The sequence below is a fragment of the Pan paniscus genome, chromosome 5 (genome assembly GCF_029289425.2).
Source record: "Pan paniscus chromosome 5, NHGRI_mPanPan1-v2.0_pri, whole genome shotgun sequence".
In the NCBI taxonomy this organism is placed as follows: domain Eukaryota; kingdom Metazoa; phylum Chordata; class Mammalia; order Primates; family Hominidae; genus Pan; species Pan paniscus.
The window spans coordinates 66,122,388-66,142,439 of NC_073254.2; the positions used below are offsets into that span (position 1 = coordinate 66,122,388).

General features: G+C 37.2%; 1 protein-coding gene across 1 annotated transcript in view; it reads right to left on the reverse strand.

The window, feature by feature from the left end:
- PKHD1 (PKHD1 ciliary IPT domain containing fibrocystin/polyductin) overlaps nt 1–20,052 on the reverse strand; it is a 467,099-nt gene that overhangs the window by 39,101 nt on the left and 407,946 nt on the right. The window contains exon 60 of the mRNA XM_008958657.5: nt 3,619–4,636. Coding sequence (XP_008956905.4) covers nt 3,619–4,636 — 1,018 coding nt within the window. The remainder of the gene's footprint in view (nt 1–3,618; nt 4,637–20,052) is intronic.

Here is a 20,052-nt window from a genome sequence, read left to right on the forward strand (position 1 = left end):
AGAGCTTTATGTGATATGGCATATTACTTTCTATTGCTGTATAACAAATTACCACAGTCAGTGGCTTACAGTAACACAAATGTGTTATCTCCAGGGAGTGGGCCAGGAGTCCAGACAGGCTTGGCTGGGTTTACTGAAGAGTTCACTTCCAAACAGGTTGTTGGAAGAATGCATTTCCTATGACTACAGAATTGAGGTCCCTGCAAAACCACAATGAGATACTATCTCATGCCAGTCAGAAAGGCAATTATTAAAAAGTCAGGAAATAGCAGATGCTGGTGAGCCTGTGGAGAAATAGGAACACTTTTACACTGTTGGTGGGAGTGTAAATTAGTTCAACCATTGTGGAAGAGAGTGTGGCGATTCCTCAAGGATCTAGAACAAGAAATACCATTTGACTCAGCAATCCCACTACTGGGGATGTACCTAAAGGATTATTTATAAATCATTCTACTATAAAGACACATGGACACATATGTTTATTGCAGCACTATTCACAATAGCAAAGACTTGGAACCAACCCAAATGCCCATCAATGATAGACTGGATAAAGAAATGTGGCACATATACACCATGGAATGCTATGCAGTCATAAAAAAGAATCAGTTCATGTCCTTTGCAGAGACAAGGACAAAGCTGGAAGCCATCATTCTCAGCAAACTAACACAGGAACAGAAAACCAAACACCGCATGTTCTCACTCATAAGTGGGAGTTGAATAATGACAATACATGGACACAGTGAGGGGAACATCACACACCGGGGCCTGTTGACAGGTGGGGAGCAAGGGAAGGGAGAGCATTAGGACAAATACCTAACGCATGTGGGGCTGAAAACCTAGATGGCAGGTTGATAGGTGCAGCAAACCACCATGCCACATGCAAGAAGACAACAAATGACAACAGAGATCAACAAAGTTTTGGAAGTTGGAAAACATGGTGATGGAAACTTAGCTAAGCAGAGGATGCTTGAATCCAGATGCCTCTAGAGAAAGACCAGAAGAGGCTAGTTCACTGTGTATTATTTACTTTAAAAGTAGATGGCTATTCTGTTTCTTCCCACAAAACAGAGTTGGTAGCTTGTAGCTTTTCTTTCTTTCTTTTTTTTTTTTTTTTTTAAGACAGTATCTGGCTCTGTCACCCAGGCTGGTGTGTAGTGGCACAATCTCAGCTCATTGCAACCTCTCTCTCCCAGGCTAAAACAATCCTCCCACCTCAGCCTTCCAAGTAGCTTGGACTACAGGCATGCACCATCACATCCAGCTAATTTTTGTGTTTTTGTAGAGACGGGGTTTCACCATGTTGCCTAGGCTGGTCTCAAACTCCTGCGCTCAAGCTATCCACCTACCTCCACCTCCCAAAGTGCTGAGATTACAGGTGTGAGCCATCATGCCTGGCCCAAAGTTGGTAGCTTTTGAAAGTAGCTAGTACTCTCTTAGAAAAATGTGTCCACAGGAAGGGGAATATCACACTCTGGGGACTGTGGTGGGGTGGGGGGAGGGAGGAGGGATAGCATTGGGAGATATACCTAATGCTAGATGACGAGTTAGTGGGTGCAGCGCACCAGCATGGCACATGTATACATATATAACTAACCTGCACAATGTGCACATGTACCCTAAAACTTAAAGTATAATAAAAAAAAAAGAAAAGAAAAAAAAAAAAAAGAAAAATGTGTCCAGTATGGCCTGAATTTGTTGAAATGCATATAAGCTCATTAAATTAACGAGAGCAAACCACTGGAGAACATCCTTGGTACTTTTCCATGAAAAAACTTAAACTATAATAATAATAATAATAAAAGAAAGAACTGCATTCCTAGACTCATTTCTGCTGGCTTAAGGTCAGTTCATGGGCTCATCAATGGCTCTCCAGTGAGTTCAATGGAAGACCCAACTGACTGTGATCAAAGCTGAAAGAAACAAGGCTGGCTCTGGAGACTGTGTCGGGCTTTAGGGTTTTGTTTCGTTTTGGTTTCGTTTTTTATCATACTGTGCAACACTGGAAAACATGAGAAACCTTGCTAATTCTCATTGAATGCCATAGGATATGGCATTTCTCATTTGGGAGAAATTTGTTCAGACATACTTAAGAAGCAGCCCTTCTTTATCTTCAGAAGATTTACTCTTTGCCTTATGTCTAGAAAATGTCTTTTAAAATGCTAAAGAAAAAGAGAGAGAGATAGGCGGATAGAACACATTCCAACACAAAATCAATGCTATATTATACACTTTGAACTGTTTCTTATTAAATCAGAAATAACTGAGTCAAAAGTAAAAAAACATGATGGCTATGACAAATGGTGGGTGATAAATAAAAGTGATCTTTTCTCTGAAGCTGTTTCACTTCCTCATGATAGAATGGCATGCCCCACATATATGTGTGTATATATCTAAACTTGTGCTGGATCCACTCTCTGCTGGTTTTCTTCTGATGTACCTCTATTGCTTCTACTCATTGACTTTTCTCTGTTTCTAGTTAAAAGCACAATATTAACTGAGTCGTCTTTTATATATAATATAAAATCAGTCATTTTGGAATTACGACCTATTAGAAAGCTCAGTACCGTAAAATCTAAATAAAATTAAGCAATAAACTGACTCTCTTTCTCTCTAGACAAAAATTATTCATGTATGTATACTTATAATATACTTACAAGAACTCAGTGGGATCTAAATAAAATTGGGCAAAAGGAAAGATATTTAAATATAAGCTAAGATGCATCAGCATCATTTCTTTAAGCATTCTAATTCTCATACCACCATACACAATATTATAATAATGTCACTAACATGGTGAAGGTTTGGTAGTTGACAAAAATATCCAAAACTGAATAAATTTTGAATAATAATAAGCTATGAGTACCTTTTAATTTTAAGTTAACAATTCCCAAAGGCCTTAAATCAACCAGATCCAGAAAAATTTGCTTGCATTTTTTCTCAACTTCTTTATATATCAATGTATAACAGGAAAGAGGAACATCCATCTCTATTATAAACACAAAAACACTAGCTAAACTTTCACTTGGATATGTTGCTCTGTGTACAAAAAGACAATCAATGTATTAGCTGAATATTTCTCCAAGTGTGAGGACGTGGTTTTCTTTTTAGTTTTGCTTTTTATTTAAGTTCTACCAAATTCCACATTCACTGGAGATGGTTGTATAGAAGTAGTCACTACCCATTAAATACTAATAGCTTATTAGCACTATCACAAATAAAATGATATAGCAGTAGCAACAGAATAACATCTATTTCACTTTACCAACCCTAGAACCTAGCCCATTGCTTAAATTCATTAAATAAATAAATAAAAAATCAAATGAACTAAAAACAAGTTGCTTCAAAAATATCTCTTCCTCCATGCTTTTCACCTTAAGGAATCAAAATATAATGTTTTCTACCACCTTGGAAATAGAATAATCATGAAAAACATGAATTTAATATAGAATCTAAAAACTAAGAATTTAAGTCTTTAAATGACTCTTTGAATTTTTATTCTTATCTTAAAAAGCAGATGAGTTATGTGATTCAGTGTAAGTAGATTGACATTTGCAACACATGTCAATATGGACCTAAAAAATCAGCCCTCATTTGGATGTGAATATAATTAGTACTTACCCATAACCAATGACTCCCTTTGACTGAGTAACTAGTAAGGCCCCAATAGTCATATTCAGAACATTCTCTAGTACCCCAGTCTGTTGAGCAGTGATGACTTGATGAGCCAAATTCTGTAATTTGTTACTTGATAAGGATGAAATCATTCCAGTGCTCCTTACTGTTGGGGAATCACCAATTTCAATGACAATCACTTTTGAGATAGTTTCCACAGTCATTGGGGGTGAAGCCCTATGTGAGTTCATTTCCATCATGAGAGGCCTACGTTGACCAACTCTTCTATAATGACTAGCGCAAGTCACAGTAGGGCAATTGCGCTTTCTTTTTGCTCTACTGTCAGCAATGGCCTTTAAGGTCTCTTCATGGCCAGGCATCTCGTGAATAAACCTGATTTGGTTTTGGCCAATCTGTAAGAAGTTAGTTAGTCTTTCGAGTATTACTATTTCCCAGCCTTTTTCTAAGACTGAAACCATCACAGTGAGGGCCAAGTGAATGGAAACACCTGAGCGTATTTCAATGGGCTCCTCTCCTTGTAGGACAACATACAAGAGGTTATCCATGATGTTGAAATAGTTGGCACCAATAGATTCATTCAGCAATAAGGAAGCTGACTGAACCAGAGTGGGTGGAATAAAACTTTCCCCTAAGAAGACGTGGGGGCTCTGGAGCTCATGGTAGAATACAGCCAAGAGAAGCTTGGAGGTACTTTTGTTCCCCAATAGAAAAAAGCGCAAAACTTGAGGAGTTTGATCCATGAAGCAGACTTTGGTGATTTGCCTGGTGGGTAAGATAGAATAGAAAGTAGACACTGACCCAGAAGTAGAGCAGGGAATATTGGCATTTACACTGCTAAAGACATCAACAAAACCACTAGTCACAGATACAACTGGATATAACTTCTGAATTGCCCAAATGGCATCAGTGCTATCAAGAATTAGGACCACTTGGTCAGTCTGTTTGCAGATGAATCCTTGCATCAGAAATTGGTATGTACATTTCTGTTCTTCTCTAAATGTACCTGTAAAAGAAAAGAAGCAAAACAAGTGATATATGAATTATAATCTGTCAATGATTATTTGTAATCCATCACTCTTGCCATCATCTATAACTGGATAAAATATTTATTAAACATCTAATTGTGCCAGATACTGAGAGTATAAGGAAGATTGGGGCAAAATATTTTAAAAAATTAAATAATAGTTCTTTAATATATTTTAAAAGTATATGTTACATAATGTTATTTAAAGTTAATAATGGAGATAATAACTGAGAAAAGGAGTTGAAGAAGTAAAAGAATCAAGACAATGAAATAATCATTAAGGGCCCTTGAGAGAAAAGCAAGATAAACTGTTTTTTACTACTCTCACACACTACATATAACACAAAATACCTCACCTCTGGTCACCAAAATGTGTAGGTATTTCACCACACCAGCAACCAATTCTCCAGTGGATACAAACTGGGTGTCACATAATTTAACCAAATTCTGATACTAAACAAAGTTAGTGCAGACTCCACAAGGTAAGGGCTCAGTCTTACAAGCATGCCCCTATTTCAGATGCCAATTGCAAGTCCTAGGCTGTGACCTCTGCTTCTGAACAACTGGCTATAAATCAGGGCTCTGAGGACTCCATCCTTGAATTCAATTAACTTGCTAGAGAGGCTTACAAAACTCAGGGAAACATTTACTTATGTTTTTTCATTTATTATAAAGGATATTACAAAAGATGCAGATGAACAGACAGATGGAAGAGACGCATAGGACAAGGCATGTGGGAAGGGGCATGGAGCTTCCATGCCCTCTGCATGTGCCACCCTCAAGACACTTCCATGCGTTCAGCCACCTGAAAGCCCTCCCAATCCTGTCCTTTCGGCCTTTCATGGAGGCTCCATTATGTAGGTATGATTGACTAAGTTATTGGTTGTTGGTGATCGACTCAACCTTCAGACCCTCTCCCTTCCCCTGAAATGGGGATGGTGAGAAGATGAGGCTTGATGTTCCAACCCTCTAGTCACGTGATTGGTTCCCCTGGCAACCAGCCCCCATCCTGAGGCTATCCAGTAGTTGAGGCATCAGCTCATTAGAAAAAAAAGATATTCCTATCACCCAGGAAAGTCCAAGGGATTTAGGAACTGTGTATCCAATGTTTCTATCACTTAGGGAATTACAAATATCTTAGGGCTTCTGTGTCAGCAACCAGAGTCAAAGATCAAATATTCGAACAAAAGAGTCTCCTAGCACTACTGATTTTAGTAGCTCTGCCTCAGGAACCAGAAATATAGATACAGATATAGATTAGATATAGATATAGATATAGATATATAGATATAGATATAGATACAGATTTAGATAGATATAGATATAGAAAGAATCTCACAATATCATAGCTCCATAATAGAAATAGGGTATAAGAGAAGGGGTAGTAACATCCAAGCGAATGGGAGAAGAGGTAGATGGAGGGGAATGGGTGGAACAGAGAAATTATGAAGGCATATTAAAATTGAAGAGGTGTGTCTGACCAGATTGTGAAAGAGTTTGGATGTCAAACTATAATTTTCTCATACTCTATTTTTCCCTACACATAAAAAGTAAAGAAATACAAGAAGAAGGAAAGAAGAAAGTAGTAACTTCGGAAGTTGTTGATATTAAAGAGTCCAAGTTGAGGATGGTGAGGGTTAATAAAACATTTAAAGGAACAGCGTTATTCATTATTTCTACCATTCCTAATACCTCCTATATGAACCCAGAATAGTTCTTGTTTTGAATCCATAGGGATATTTTATCTTTCAATAAAGAATTTCTTTGATTTAAAATTTATATTCACGAAATCATTCTGTATTGTTTTCTAGATTTTTAAAATTTGCCTTAGTGTAAGTTCATAAAAGTAGCCTAAGAAATGGAACAAAAAATCAAATTATCTTTAATGTAGGAAATACTAGATTTGCATATAATCTAGTCTTTCCTATATTCTTCCATCCATATGATATAATTATAAATCTATGCTAAACCTGACCATGGTGTTAATAAATTTAACTACCAAATTGTTGGTTCAGAAGTAGGGCACATGGTTTACTTTTTCTTCAACAATAACAGCAAAAACAGGGATGATTAAAAGTCACAAGGAAAACTATAAAATATTTAAAACAATAATAATTTTACTATATTAAAATTTGGGGAATGAAGTTAAAACAGTACTTTCATGGGAAAATTTATAGTGTTAAATGCTCATATAAGCAAAGAAGAATTATCTAAAAGCAATGTCCTATATGGTACTACCTTAAGAATTTTGAAAAAAGATACAATGGACAGCATGGTGATTGCAGTTAATAATACCGTATGATATAATTAAAATTTGCTAAGGGGGTAGATCTTAACATATTCTCACCACACACACACACGCACACACACATACAAGTAAAAAGGTAATAATGAGGTAATGGATATATTAGCTTTCACAATGTATATGTATATCAAAACATCACATTATATAGTATATCCTAAATATTTAAAATTTTTATTTGTCAATTATGCCTCATAAAAGCTGGAAAAAAATAACAGAACTGCACGTCAAAAAATTTTTAAGGAATTTAGAAAAAGATCACAGCAAAGTCAAAGAAAGGAAATAATCAATATGATTGCAGAAATCAATGAAGTAGAAAAGAAACAACAACAAAACAAAATAAAACAATAGAGAAAGTGATTCTTGGAAAACAGCAACAAAATTGACTAACTCTTCCCTAGACTGATCAAAATAAAGAGAATACAAATCACCAATTTTAAGAATGAAAGAAGGATTATCATTACAGATTCTGCAGAAAAAAAGAGAAACTATTACAAACATTTGCCAACACATTCAACAACTTAAAGTAGACAAATTTCTTTAAAATTGACACAAAACAGAAATTTTGACCTGTTCTATGTCTCTTAATGAAATTGGATTCATTGCACTGAATGCTAAAGATTAAATAAAAATTTAATTATCAAATTTAAAGGAATAGTCTCCTTTTTTTTAAACTTCACATTGTGTTTTTTTTCCCTGTGATTATATCATAGGTTAACTCTAATGTTAAGAGTTGTCTTCAGAAGCATGGATCCAGTATGAAGGCAAATTAATTGCATGGTCTTAATGGCCCTAGAAATTTTGTTTTGAGATCCTGATGCACCAATCTCTACTACAGTTATATCTTTTCCAAATAAGATAGTTAGGTAACATTTCCTCATGGGAAATCCTCATATCACAGAGGTTCCCCTTTTCTAAACTTGGCAGCTCACTCTCCTTTTTACACATTTTTTTCAGCCATGCTGATGTTATTGATTAATCACTCACATTCCATCCAATTTTATACATCTCTGGCTTTGTTCTTCCTACTTCTCATCTAAGAGATATAATGTCTTAAAGTGACCTCTAAAGATGTACAGTTCTGTTAGAATTATAAATAAATAATTAAACAAAAACAATCACTTCCTTTGTTGATGATTCTCAATCATTCTCTGCTACCATCTAACTGTATGTAATTTGATAAATCACATGACATTAGTAGGCATCAGTGTTCTTAAGGGTTATCTCTTCAGGTCAGGGACAATATCTCATCTCTAAATCACCACAAGGGTCATCATTCTACCTCAAGCACAGTAGATGCTTTTAATATTTATTAGCTGATTGATATGTAATGTCCTTTTCAAAATTCCTATTCTTCAAATCACTTTATGTGTTCTTGTCAGGTGTCTAATTATAAGACTCTTACTCTATAGTACAAATATATTTTAAGTCAACTCAGCATAACAATAATAATTGAGTATATCACAAAAATTTATTGTATCATCCTCTAAATTGATTCTTAATATATGTTAGGCAATATTATAATACATCTATTTCACATGTATCCATAAGATTGAAATTATGGCTGACTATACTTTTATAAATTTTCTTCTGCTATTGTATCTCATAGTTGATTTGTCCACAACAGGCTCTGTTGTAATAAAGCATTTTGGGAACAATTCATTTATTCATTAAATAAATACACATGGGTGGAAAATAAGTTTTTCTTTCATACCTCCATTCCTTATGACAGGTAACTTCCAAGGCCAAAATAATAAAAAATGGCCTTTTAAAATGTAATTAACATTTTTTGGAGTAATAAGGTACAGGAGTTATACTAGTAGGATGTATACCTTCAAAGAGTCCCATTATTACTTATTTATTTATTTTTACATATTCCACCCAGAAGCCAGTCTGTCATAAAGGCTGGTCACCCAAGCCATTTCTGCCTCAAGGATCCAAAGTTCCCCATTCCACTATTCAGTCATGACACTGGATGAAAAAGAATATGACAAACTACCTAGGTAGAAGGCAGGAGCTTGAGAGGGAGAGAAGGAGACAGAGGAGAGAAGGGTTTGAATCGTGCAGGGTTGGAGCCCAAGAGGGCACAATCTCTGCTGAAAGTGTGTGATGCAGAGCCCTTGCACACCCTGGAGAGTTTAGCCCAGGACCGGTCCATGAGGAAACTCAGGAATAAGATGACAGAGAATGAAAATTCACAAATCTTTATGACCCATTGGCATTTTGTATGAATTTAATTACAAACCCTAGATTGTGGTAAGGAATTGGATAAACATTTATTTGGATTCCTTGTGCATGCAGTAAGATTTTGTTACTATGGCTCCTCTCTCTAGTTGCCATATTGTTATTATTAAGCACTGTGTTAAAACTAGAGATCAAATGCCAGGCTTCTCAACTATGTGTTAGTTATTTGCTTGTTTAAACTTAGCCAATTACCTTCCTGACTGCAAAGGAACTAGTGCAGTGCCAATTACACGCATTATTTTTATTCCTATTTTCTCCCATTTTTATATTTTAAACCTCTGTGTATGAATACCTTGCTATGAAAGGACCACATGGATTTTGATTTCTCATATCTGGTTGGAGATTTACCCCTATGACCTTCAGAAAGTTAATAATTAGTATCTTCTTATTTAAATAAAGAGTTTCATCAAATATTAGTTATTATAAAATATTCTCATCATTCTTTCCTTTCTACACTTCCCAAAAATGAAAAATATAGTCATTTTGATTCAAGATAAGAATAAAGAATATTTAAATTACTTCTTTGGTTCAGATCTCCTTGACAAAACATACAACGAACAAGATATCTTTTCTCCAGAATATACTCTTTACAATTTTTTCTACCCTAGGAAAAATACTGTACAAAAAAATCTGTAATAAATAACAAATTAGTTATATTTCCAGGCTATATAGTCTTGTGACAGATATACTTTTTCTAGCCCAATGTTTCTCAGAAGTCAGAGCTGAGGTTTCTTTGTTAGTAATATGAGAATGATGATTGGGATGTGACTGCCCCAAACTCTTTATAGAGATAAAGCTATATACAAGTAGCTTTACCCACTGAGGGGAAAAATATTTTGTATATCAGATATATTATTGTGGATAAGTAGAAAATTTTCCTTTTATAAAGAAAGTTAAAACAGACCCCCAAAACCCCCACAAATTAAATAATCCCACCAAACAATTAGTCATCTCTGATAATACAAGCCTATTTCAGCAAGAATTTCTACCTTAGAGTTTTGACAATAAGGATTCTGTACAAATGAAATGCCCTACATGAGCTGAAAAGTAGGTTCTTTTATCTTTAATGTTATTGGAATAAACCAGTCTAACACTCACAATGAAACTGTGAGAAGCAGCTAATGCATAGATGTAATAATTCAGAGTCTCTTAAAATGTACATTTCAAAAAGGTAGATTGTTGTGTTTAGATGCAAGCTGAAGTGCTGTAGATAAGACAGAACTCATAAAAAGTGAGAGGCTAATGTTGGAGGGAGTGGATGACTGACACAGTAAGCTCTCTGAGAGGCTAAGGAAGAACAGGGTCCACAGCCTTCTTAAATAAGATGAGATTGGATAGGTTGAAAGACTTCATCTCCCTTGAAGCAGGAAGGAGGGCAGAGAGTGTAAGTGCAGGTGGAGGTGGGTGGGAGATTGAAGGCACTCTATCTGCTGGGAGGTGTGAGGCAAGCACGGTTATCAACAGGAAGTCAAGTATGACGGTGAGTATTGGGGGCTAAGATGAGGGGCAGGAAAGTTGGGTCAAATGTTTGTGGACTGAGAAGATGGTAAAAAACAGTCATTGTGAAAGAGGTGCAAACTCAGTCTTTCTGTTACTTTAGTGCTTATACAATGTGAGGGAACCATTCCATAAAAGTAGGTACAAAAATATGAATTCAAAATTTGCAGTGGGAATGAATTATTTAAAATGAGAAAAAAATCACAACACAATTATGTTTTAAAAACCTCGTAAGTACCACAAACATGATAAAATCTAGGGAAAGGTAATACATATACTACCCAGCTTGCCTCTGTATCATGCTTCCTATATTTCATTGTATCTGTTGTATTGCTTCTTCATATAACAACGTTGTAATATTTTTTATAGAGAAGATAGAAAGACAATTTAGATTTTTCTATAGCTTGGATGATTGACGTTTGTTTTCCATAATTTCATTGGTAGTTTAGAAGAATTTGTTTCAGCTTCGCAACTCATTATTGGTATGTGCAAATGTTTAGAATTTTTTTTAAATTTATTATAATACTTTAAGTTTTAGGGTACATGTGCACAATGTGCAGGTTACATATGTATACACGTGCCATGCTGGTGCGCTGCACCCACTAACTCGTCATCTAGCATTAGGTATATCTCCCAATGCTATCCCTCCCCCCTCCCCCGACCCCAAAACAGTCCCCAGAGTGTGATGTTCCTCTTCCTGTGTCCATGTGTTATCATTGTTCAGTTCCCACCTATGAGTGAGAATATGCGGTGTTTGGTTTTTTGTTCTCGTGATAGTTTACTGAGAATAATGGTTTCCAATTTCATCCATGTCCCTACAAAGGACATGAACTCATCATTTTTATGGCTGCATAGTATTCCATGGTGTATATGTGCCACATTTTCTTAATCCAGTCTATCATTGTTGGACATTTGGGTTGGTTCCAAGTCTTTGCTATTGTGAATAATGCCACAATAAACATACGTGTGCATGTGTCTTTATAGCAGCATGATTTATAGTCCTTTGGGTATATACCGAGTAATGGGATAGATGGGTCAAATGGTATTTCTAGTTCTAGATCCCTGAGGAATCGCCACACTGACTTCCACAATGGTTGAACTAGTTTACAGTCCCACCAACAGTGTAAAAGTGTTCCTATTTCTCCACATCCTCTCCAGCACCTGTTGTTTCCTGACTTTTTAATGATTCCATTCTAACTGGTGTGAGATGGTATCTCATTGTGGTTTTGATTTGCATTTCTCTGATGGCCAGTGATGATGAGCATTTTTTCATGTGTTTTTTGGCTGCATAAATGTCTGCTTTTGAGAAGTGTCTGTTCATGTCCTTCGCCCACTTTTTAATGGGGTTGTTTGTTTGTTTCTTCTAAATTTGTTTGAGTTCATTGTAGATTCTGGATATTAGCCCTTTGTCAGATGAGTAGGTTGTGAAAATTTTCTCCCATTTTGTAGGTTGCCTGTTCACTCTGATGGTAGTTTCTTTTGCTGTGCAGAAGCTCTTTAGTTTAATTAGATCCCATTTGTCAATTTTGGCTTTTGTGGCCATTGCTTTTGGTGTTTTAGACATGAAGTCCTTGCCCATGCCTATGTCCTGAATGGTAATGCCTAGGTTTTCTTCTAGAGTTTTTATGGTTTTAGGTCTAACGTTTAAGTCTTTAATCCATCTTGAATTGATTTTTGTATAAGGTGTAAGGAAGGGATCCAGTTTCAGCTTTCTACATATGGCTAGCCAGTTTTCCCAGCACCATTTATTAAATAGGGAATCCTTTCCCCATTGCTTGTTTTTCTCAGGTTTGTCAAAGATCAGATAGTTGTAGATATGCGGCATTATTTCTGAGGGCTCTGTTCTGTTCCATTGATCTATATCTCTGTATTGGTACCAGTACCATGCTGTTTTGGTTACTGTAGACTTGTAGTATAGTTTGAAGTCAGGTAGTGTGATGCCTCCAGCTTTGTTCTTTTGGCTTAGGATTGACTTGGTGATGCAGGCTCTTTTTTGGTTTTCCGTATGAACTTTAAAGTAGTTTTTTCCAATTCTGTGAAGAAAGTCATTGGTAGCTTGATGAGGATGGCACTGAATCTGTAAATTACCTTGGGCAGTATGGCCATTTTCACGATATTGATTCTTCCTACCCATGAGCATGGAATGTTCTTCCATTTGTTTGCATCCTCTTTTATTTCCTTGAGCAGTGGTTTGTAGTTCTCCTTGAAGAGGTCCTTCATGTCCCTTGTAAGTTGGATTCCTAGGTATTTTAATCTCTTTGAAGCAATTGTGAATGGCAGTTCACTCATGATTTGGCTCTCTGTTTGTCTGTTGTTGGTGTATAAGAATGCTTGTGATTTTTGTACATTGATTTTGTATCCTGAGACTTTGCTGAATTTGCTTATCAGCTTAAGGAGATTTTGGGCTGAGACAATGGGGTTTTCTAGATATACAATCATGTCGTCTGCAAACAGGGACAATTTGACTTCCTCTTTTCCTAATTGAATACCCTTTATTTCCTTCTCCTGCCTAATTGCCCTGGCCAGAACTTCCAACACTATGTTGAATAGGAGTGGTGAGAGAGGGCATCCCTGTCTTTTGCCACTTTTCAAAGGGAATGCTTCCAGTTTCTGCCCATTCAGTATGATATTGGCTGTGGGTTTGTCATAGATAGCTCTTATTATTTTGAAATATGTCCCATCAATACTTAATTTATTGAGAGTTTTTAGCATGAAGGGTTGTTGAATTTTGTCAAAGGCTTTTTCTGCATCTATTGAGATAATCATGTGGTTTTTGTCTTCGGTTCTGTTTATATGCTGGATTACACTTATTGATTTGCATATATTGAACCAGCCTTGCATCCCAGGGATGAAGCCTACTTGATCATGGTGGATAAGCTTTTTGATGTGCTGCTGGATTCGTTTTGCCAGTATTTTATTGAGGATTTTTGCATCAATGTTCATCAAGGATATTGGTCTAAAATTGTCTTTTTTGGTTGTGTCTCTGCCTGGCTTTGGTATCAGAATGATGCTGGCCTCATAAAATGAGTTAGGGAGGATTCCCTCTTTTTCTATTGATTGGAATAGTTTCAGAAGGAATGGTACCAGTTCCTCCTTGTACCTCTGGTAGAATTCGGCTGTGAATCCGTCTGGTCCTGGAGTCTTTTTGGTTGGTAAGCTATTGATTATTGCCACAATTTCAGATCCTGTTATTGGTCTATTCAGAGATTCAACTTCTTCCTGGTTTAGTCTTGGGAGAGTGTATGTGTCGAGGAATTTATCCATTTCTTCTAGATTTTCTAGTTTATTTGCATAGAGGTGTTTGTAGTATTCTCTGATGGTAGTTTGTATTTCTGTGGGATCAGTGGTGATATCCCCTTTATCATTTTTTATTGCGTCTATTTGATTCTTCTCTATTTTTTTCTTTATTAGTCTTGCTAGCAGTCTATCTATTTGTTGATCCTTTCAAAAAACCAGCTCCTGGATTCATTACTTTTTTGAAGGGTTTTTTGTATCTCTATTTCCTTCAGTTCTGCTCTGATTTTAGTTATTTCTTGCCTTCTGCTAGCTTTTGAATGTGTTTGCTCTTGCTTTTCTAATTCTTTTAATTGTGATGTTAGGGTGTCAATTTTGGATCTTTCCTACTTTCTCTTGTGGGCATTTAGTGCTATAAATTTCCCTCTACACACTGCTTTGAATATGTCCCAGAGATTCTGGTATGTTGTGTCTTTGTTCTCGTTGGTTTCAAAGAACATCTTTATTTCTGCCTTCATTTCTTTATGTACCCAGTAGTCATTCAGGAGCAGGTTGTTCAGTTTCCATGTAGTTGAGCGGTTTTGAGTGAGATTCTTAATCCTGAGTTCTAGTTTGATTGCACTGTGGTCTGAGAGATAGTTTGTTATAATTTCTGTTCTTTTACATTTGCTGAGGAGAGCTTGACTTCCAACTATGTGGTCAATTTTGGAATAGGTGTGGTGTGGTGCTGAAAAAATTGTATATTCTGGTGATTTGGGGTGGAGAGTTCTGTAGATGTCTATTAGGTCCACTTGGTGCAGAGCTGAGTTCAATTCCTGGGTATCCTTGTTGATTTTCTGTTGCGTTGATCTGTCTAATGTCGACAGTGGGGTGTTAAAGTCTCCCATTATTAATGTGTGGGAGTCTAAGTCTCTTTGTAGGTCACTCAGGACTTGCTTTATGAATCTGGGTGTTCCTGTATTGGGTGCATATATATTTAGGATAGTTAGCTCTTCTTGTTGAATTGATCCCTTTACCATTATGTAATGGCCTTCTTTGTCTCTTTTGATCTTTGTTGGTTTAAAGTCTGTTTTATCAGAGACTAGGACTGCAACCCCTGCCTTTTTTTGTTTTCCATTTGCTTGGTAGATCTTCCTCCATCCTTTTATTTTGAGCCTATGTGTGTCTCTGCACGTGAGATGGATTTCCTGAATACAGCACACTGATGGGTCTTGACTCTTTATCCAATTTGCCAGTCTGTGTCTTTTAATTGGAGCATTTAGTCCATTTACATTTAAAGTTAATATTGTTATGTGTGAATTTGATCCTGTCATTATGATGTTAGCTGGTTATTTTGCTCGTTAGTTCATGCAGTTTCTTCCTAGTCTCGATGGTCTTTATATTTTGGCATGATTTTGCAGCGGCTGGTACCGGTTGTGCCTTTCCATGTTTGGTGCTTCCTTCAGGAGCTCTTTTAGGGCAGGCCTGGTGGTAACAAAATCTCTCAGCATTTGCTTGTCTGTAAAGGATTTTATTTCTCCTTCACTTATGAAGCTTAGTTTGGCTGGATATGAAATTTTGGGTTGAAAATTATTTTCTTTAAGAATGTTGAATATTGGCCTCCACTCTCTTCTGGCTTGTAGAGTTTCTGCCGAGAGATCTGCTGTTAGTCTGATGGGCTTCCCTTTGTGGGTAACCCGACCTTTCTCTCTGGCTGCCCTTAACATTTTTTCCTTCATTTCAACTTTGGTGAATCTGACAATTATGTGTCTTGGAGTTGCTCTTCTCGAGGAGTATCTTTGTGGAGTTCTCTGTATTTCCTGAATCTGAATGTTGGCCTGCCTTGCTAGATTGGGGAAGTTCTCCTGGATAATATCCTGCAGAGTGTTTTCCAACTTGGTTCCATTCTCCCCGTCACTTTCAGGTACACCAATCAGACGTAGATTTGGTCTTTTCACATACTCCCATATTTCTTGGAGGCTTTGCTCATTTCTTTTTATTCTTTTTTCTCTAAATTTCCCTTCTTGCTTCATTTCATTCACTTCATCTTCCATCACTGATACCCTTTCTTCCAGTTGATCGCATCGGCTCCTGAGGCTTCTGCATTCTTCACGTAGTTCTCGAGCCTTGGTTTTCAGCTCCATCAGCTCCTTTAAGCACTTCTCTGTATTGGTTATTCTAGTTATACATTCTTCTAAACTTTTTTCAAAGTTTTCAACTTCTTTGCCTTTGGTTTGAATTTCCTCCCGTAGCTTGGAGTAATTTGATCATCTGAAGCCTTCTTCTCTCAGCTCGTCAAAGTCATTCTCCGTCCAGCTTTGTTCCGTTGCTGGTGAGGAACTGCGTTCCTTTGGAGGAGGAGAGGCGCTCTGCTTTTTAGAGTTTCCAGTTTCTGTGCTCTGTTTTTTCCCCATCTTGGTGGTTTTATCTACTTTTGGTCTTTGATGATGGTGATGTACAGATGGGTTTTTGGTGTGGATGTCCTTTCTGTTTGTTAGTTTTCCTTCTAACAGACAGGACCCTCAGCTGCAGGTCTGTTGGGGTACCCGGCCGTGTGAGGTGTCAGTCTGCTCCTGCTGGGGGGTGCCTCCCAGTTAGGCTGCTCGGGGGTCAGGGGTCAGGGACCCACTTGAGGAGGCAGTCTGCCCGTTCTCAGATCTCCAGCTGTGTGCTGGGAGAACCACTGCTCTCTTCGAAGCTGTCAGACAGGGACATTTTCATGTGTAGAATTTTTGTCAAATGTGGGAAGTCTCTTAGAAAGGTTTTCTCATGTATGAGCTGTAATACTTGAATAAATGTTCACAGAGTAGCTTTTATTGGACTGTTACCCCAATCCTACATCTCTTATATCTTTCACTTTCTCCTCATGTTTTAGGATATGTTCATAACACAGTGTGACCTAGGGGCTGGCTTCTGTGTGTTGCAACACTGGGTAAGTCAACATAGATGTCTAGTAATAATTTTATATAGAAGTGATTAGGAACCATACAAATCACACCCTACTAAGCCCAAATCAAATGCATGTCCAACTCAGCTTCCCCTTAAATAGATTTCAAAAATGCTGTAGCTAGTCCACTGTCACTCAACCCCACACCACTTATGATGAAGGAATATTTAGAGTGGAAAGAGAGAATTATCCTAATTCTGGTTAAAATATCTTAATTTTGAAAATTTTACAAAAGCACAGATCTATGCAAACACATAGCTGAGATTTGTTTTGGAGCCTTGGAAGGGGCCCATGTAAGTGAAGAGCCTGAAACCTAATCTTTATCATCTTCACAGAAAATTTAGTCTGCCTGTGTTGTGGAGAACGTATGAGTACATGCTTTGGCTATACCCAGTAAGATGGAATGGACAAACAGAATGACTGAGTTTATTCAAGGTTGGGTTCATGCCTGGCTATGCCAAGGACAAAGAGTCATAGGTATTAAAGTTATATACAAAGAACTGATGATAAGAAAGCATAGCTCATTTCAGCTGCATAAGAAGGGAAATGAAGGGAAGGCACTCATGCATATTAGAAAAATGCACATGGCAATGAGTTTAATGCCACAAGGAAGGGGCTCTTGAACAATTTGAGTTGGAAAGACCTGAATTATTCCTTGAAAGTATGGTACTTAAGTTCATGATTTTGAAGTTCAGTCATCATGACAATTTCAATGTTATCACTGTGTCAGTGAGTAGTAAGGTACTGTGGGGGGAAAAGCATACCTGATAGAAATACTAACAGCAATGGCTAACATTTACTGAAGACCTTCTGTGTGTCTGGTATTCTTCTAGAGAGGACTTGAAGATGATATGAACAATGAGAGATAATATATAAACTGACAATATCTAGGCCAGATACCAAAATAGAACTCTGACCAACAAACAGCAGTCCTAGAAGACCAAATAATAACCCGTGAAACAACAAGCCTCAAACAGCCAGTACTTGATTAATAACTGTCAGCTTCCATGTTTTCCCTGATAATTCCCCAATTTTTGCCTCAGTTTCCAACTTAGAACCAATTAGAGAAAGCAAAATATGTATCCATAACCAACCACATAGGATGCCCCACTTCTAGTTTGACTGTGTCCAGCTTCCCCATGCCAACAGCATTAATCAAAGCATTAACCTGAAGCTTTCCCTTTTTTCCACTATAAAGCTTTCCTACTTTTCTGTGTGCCTTTGCATCTCTACCAAATTGAAGTGATGGTGGCCGACTCACTTGCTATAGCTAGTTCAGATAAATAGCAATTGCCGGTTCTTTGCAAAGTCTTTGTTTATTTTCTTAGCAGTCAAGGTTTTGAATGAGTTAGCCACCTTAAGAAAATCACGAAAGAGTTAGGATGAAGAAGAGAACAGTGATCCAGTTTCTTTGGCCTTCAGGGAGTGAAGAGCCACGCTGATTATGTCAATAAGACTCATGAAGCAAGTAGTCAGCCAGATGGTGTCAGCCTCGGAGGGGCAGGGGTTTTATTAAGGGATTTATTTAGGACATGGGAGCAGCATGGAAACATGAAAGACACCTTAAGGATTGAGTGTGTGGCTTAAAGAGGCTTTAAAAAGAGTGGAATCTTTAGAAGATGGCTAGGTTCCAGTTGAGGTAAATGAGTGAAAAGAATGTTCTTTGAATATAAAGAAGAGTTTGCTAATCCCAAGTACAAACTTTCTCACAGCACCAGGAACAACTTTTGGAGGAATGGAGTAAAAGGTTGGGTGAGCTCATGAATGGATTGGGAAGGAGATGTGTATTCTAGAGATGGTAGATAGAGAGTGGTAGACATGTAGGTAGTGACTGAGGAAAGCTGGGATATTAAGAAAAACATATTGCATCCTTATACTAACAGTGGTGTAAAAATTAGGGACTATCAGAGGAGCCTAAAGGGTTTCCCACAGTGTTTGTCAATGGGAGGCTCTGGTATACTGCTTAAGGAGATCTTATGTGGCAGGATGGTGGTCACACCATTGTCATTTCAGCTATCACATAATGGTTGCTTAGAAGAGCTGTAGGTACAGATATATCTGTTAAGAAACCCACAGACTAACGAGTGTGGTGCTTGGAAGTGGGACAGGCCAGGATAGAGATTAGAATGGCAAAGAAGAAGCTTTGACTTCACTACAAAGATGCCCTCAAGACATAAGGTTGGTGGTCCTTCCTTCCTCCTTTCCTTCCTTCTTCCTTCTTCAATTCTTTTCTTCCTTCTCTACTTCCCTTCCCTAAAACTTTCTAATAGCAAGTTTAATTATCCATAGTTCATAGAGAAAAAACTTGAGCCACAGCAATTTTAACTCAGTATAATTACTTAGTAGTGATGAAGATGAGGAAGAAGAAAAAAAGCATATTTCTAAACTTCTACCTGTCCCTTTGGCAAAGTTAAATGTAGTCTAAATAACTCCCCTTTTGGCCTGTGTTTAGACTTAAGGTACAGGGTGATGATTTATCCTGTGAGAAAGGGGCTGTAATAACTAGAAGTTCTCTCTGCACAATTTATTGACAGGCACACATGGAAAAGTGTTTGACGATTTGTCAAATCACATATTTGCAAGAGTCCATTTGCTGTGTTATGTCTTCATTTGGCCCTTTTAATATTTTATCATACTATCCCAGGAGTATAAAGATATAGCCACATATTTAGCAAAGACAATAGCCTAAGGATTATCAACAAGTAATACTAATTATCCACTTTTGTAGCCAGACTTGAAATCCTGGTCTTCATAAATTAAAATATATATATATTTTTTATTTTTTCAGAGTTTACCAATGACTAAGAGATGGGGTAGTTTGTCAGTATCTTATTCATTTTCCTAGGTCACCTTTATTCAATCCTCCTATTTTAATTTTGGCGTGAGGCAAAAATAAAGCACACGTAAGCAGGGTTCCAGAGCCACCAAACGGGTGTAGTTCTTAATTATGGCAGAGAATACACATTAACTACTTAAGAGGGTGACAGACCTCAGAACTCAATCCTCAGCCACTACTGGCAGGAGCCTGCAGTGACAGTTCAGCATCACTTCTATAGAGCGTTCCATTTTTCCTTCCTCTGGATTTGTTTTCTTCCTGCTTCTGTCACTTGGGGAAGGTTTAGTTTTGAGTAATGATTATCTTTCTCCCTTGTTTTTGTCTTTTCTTTTCTCCCACTTCTCCAAATGGCCTAT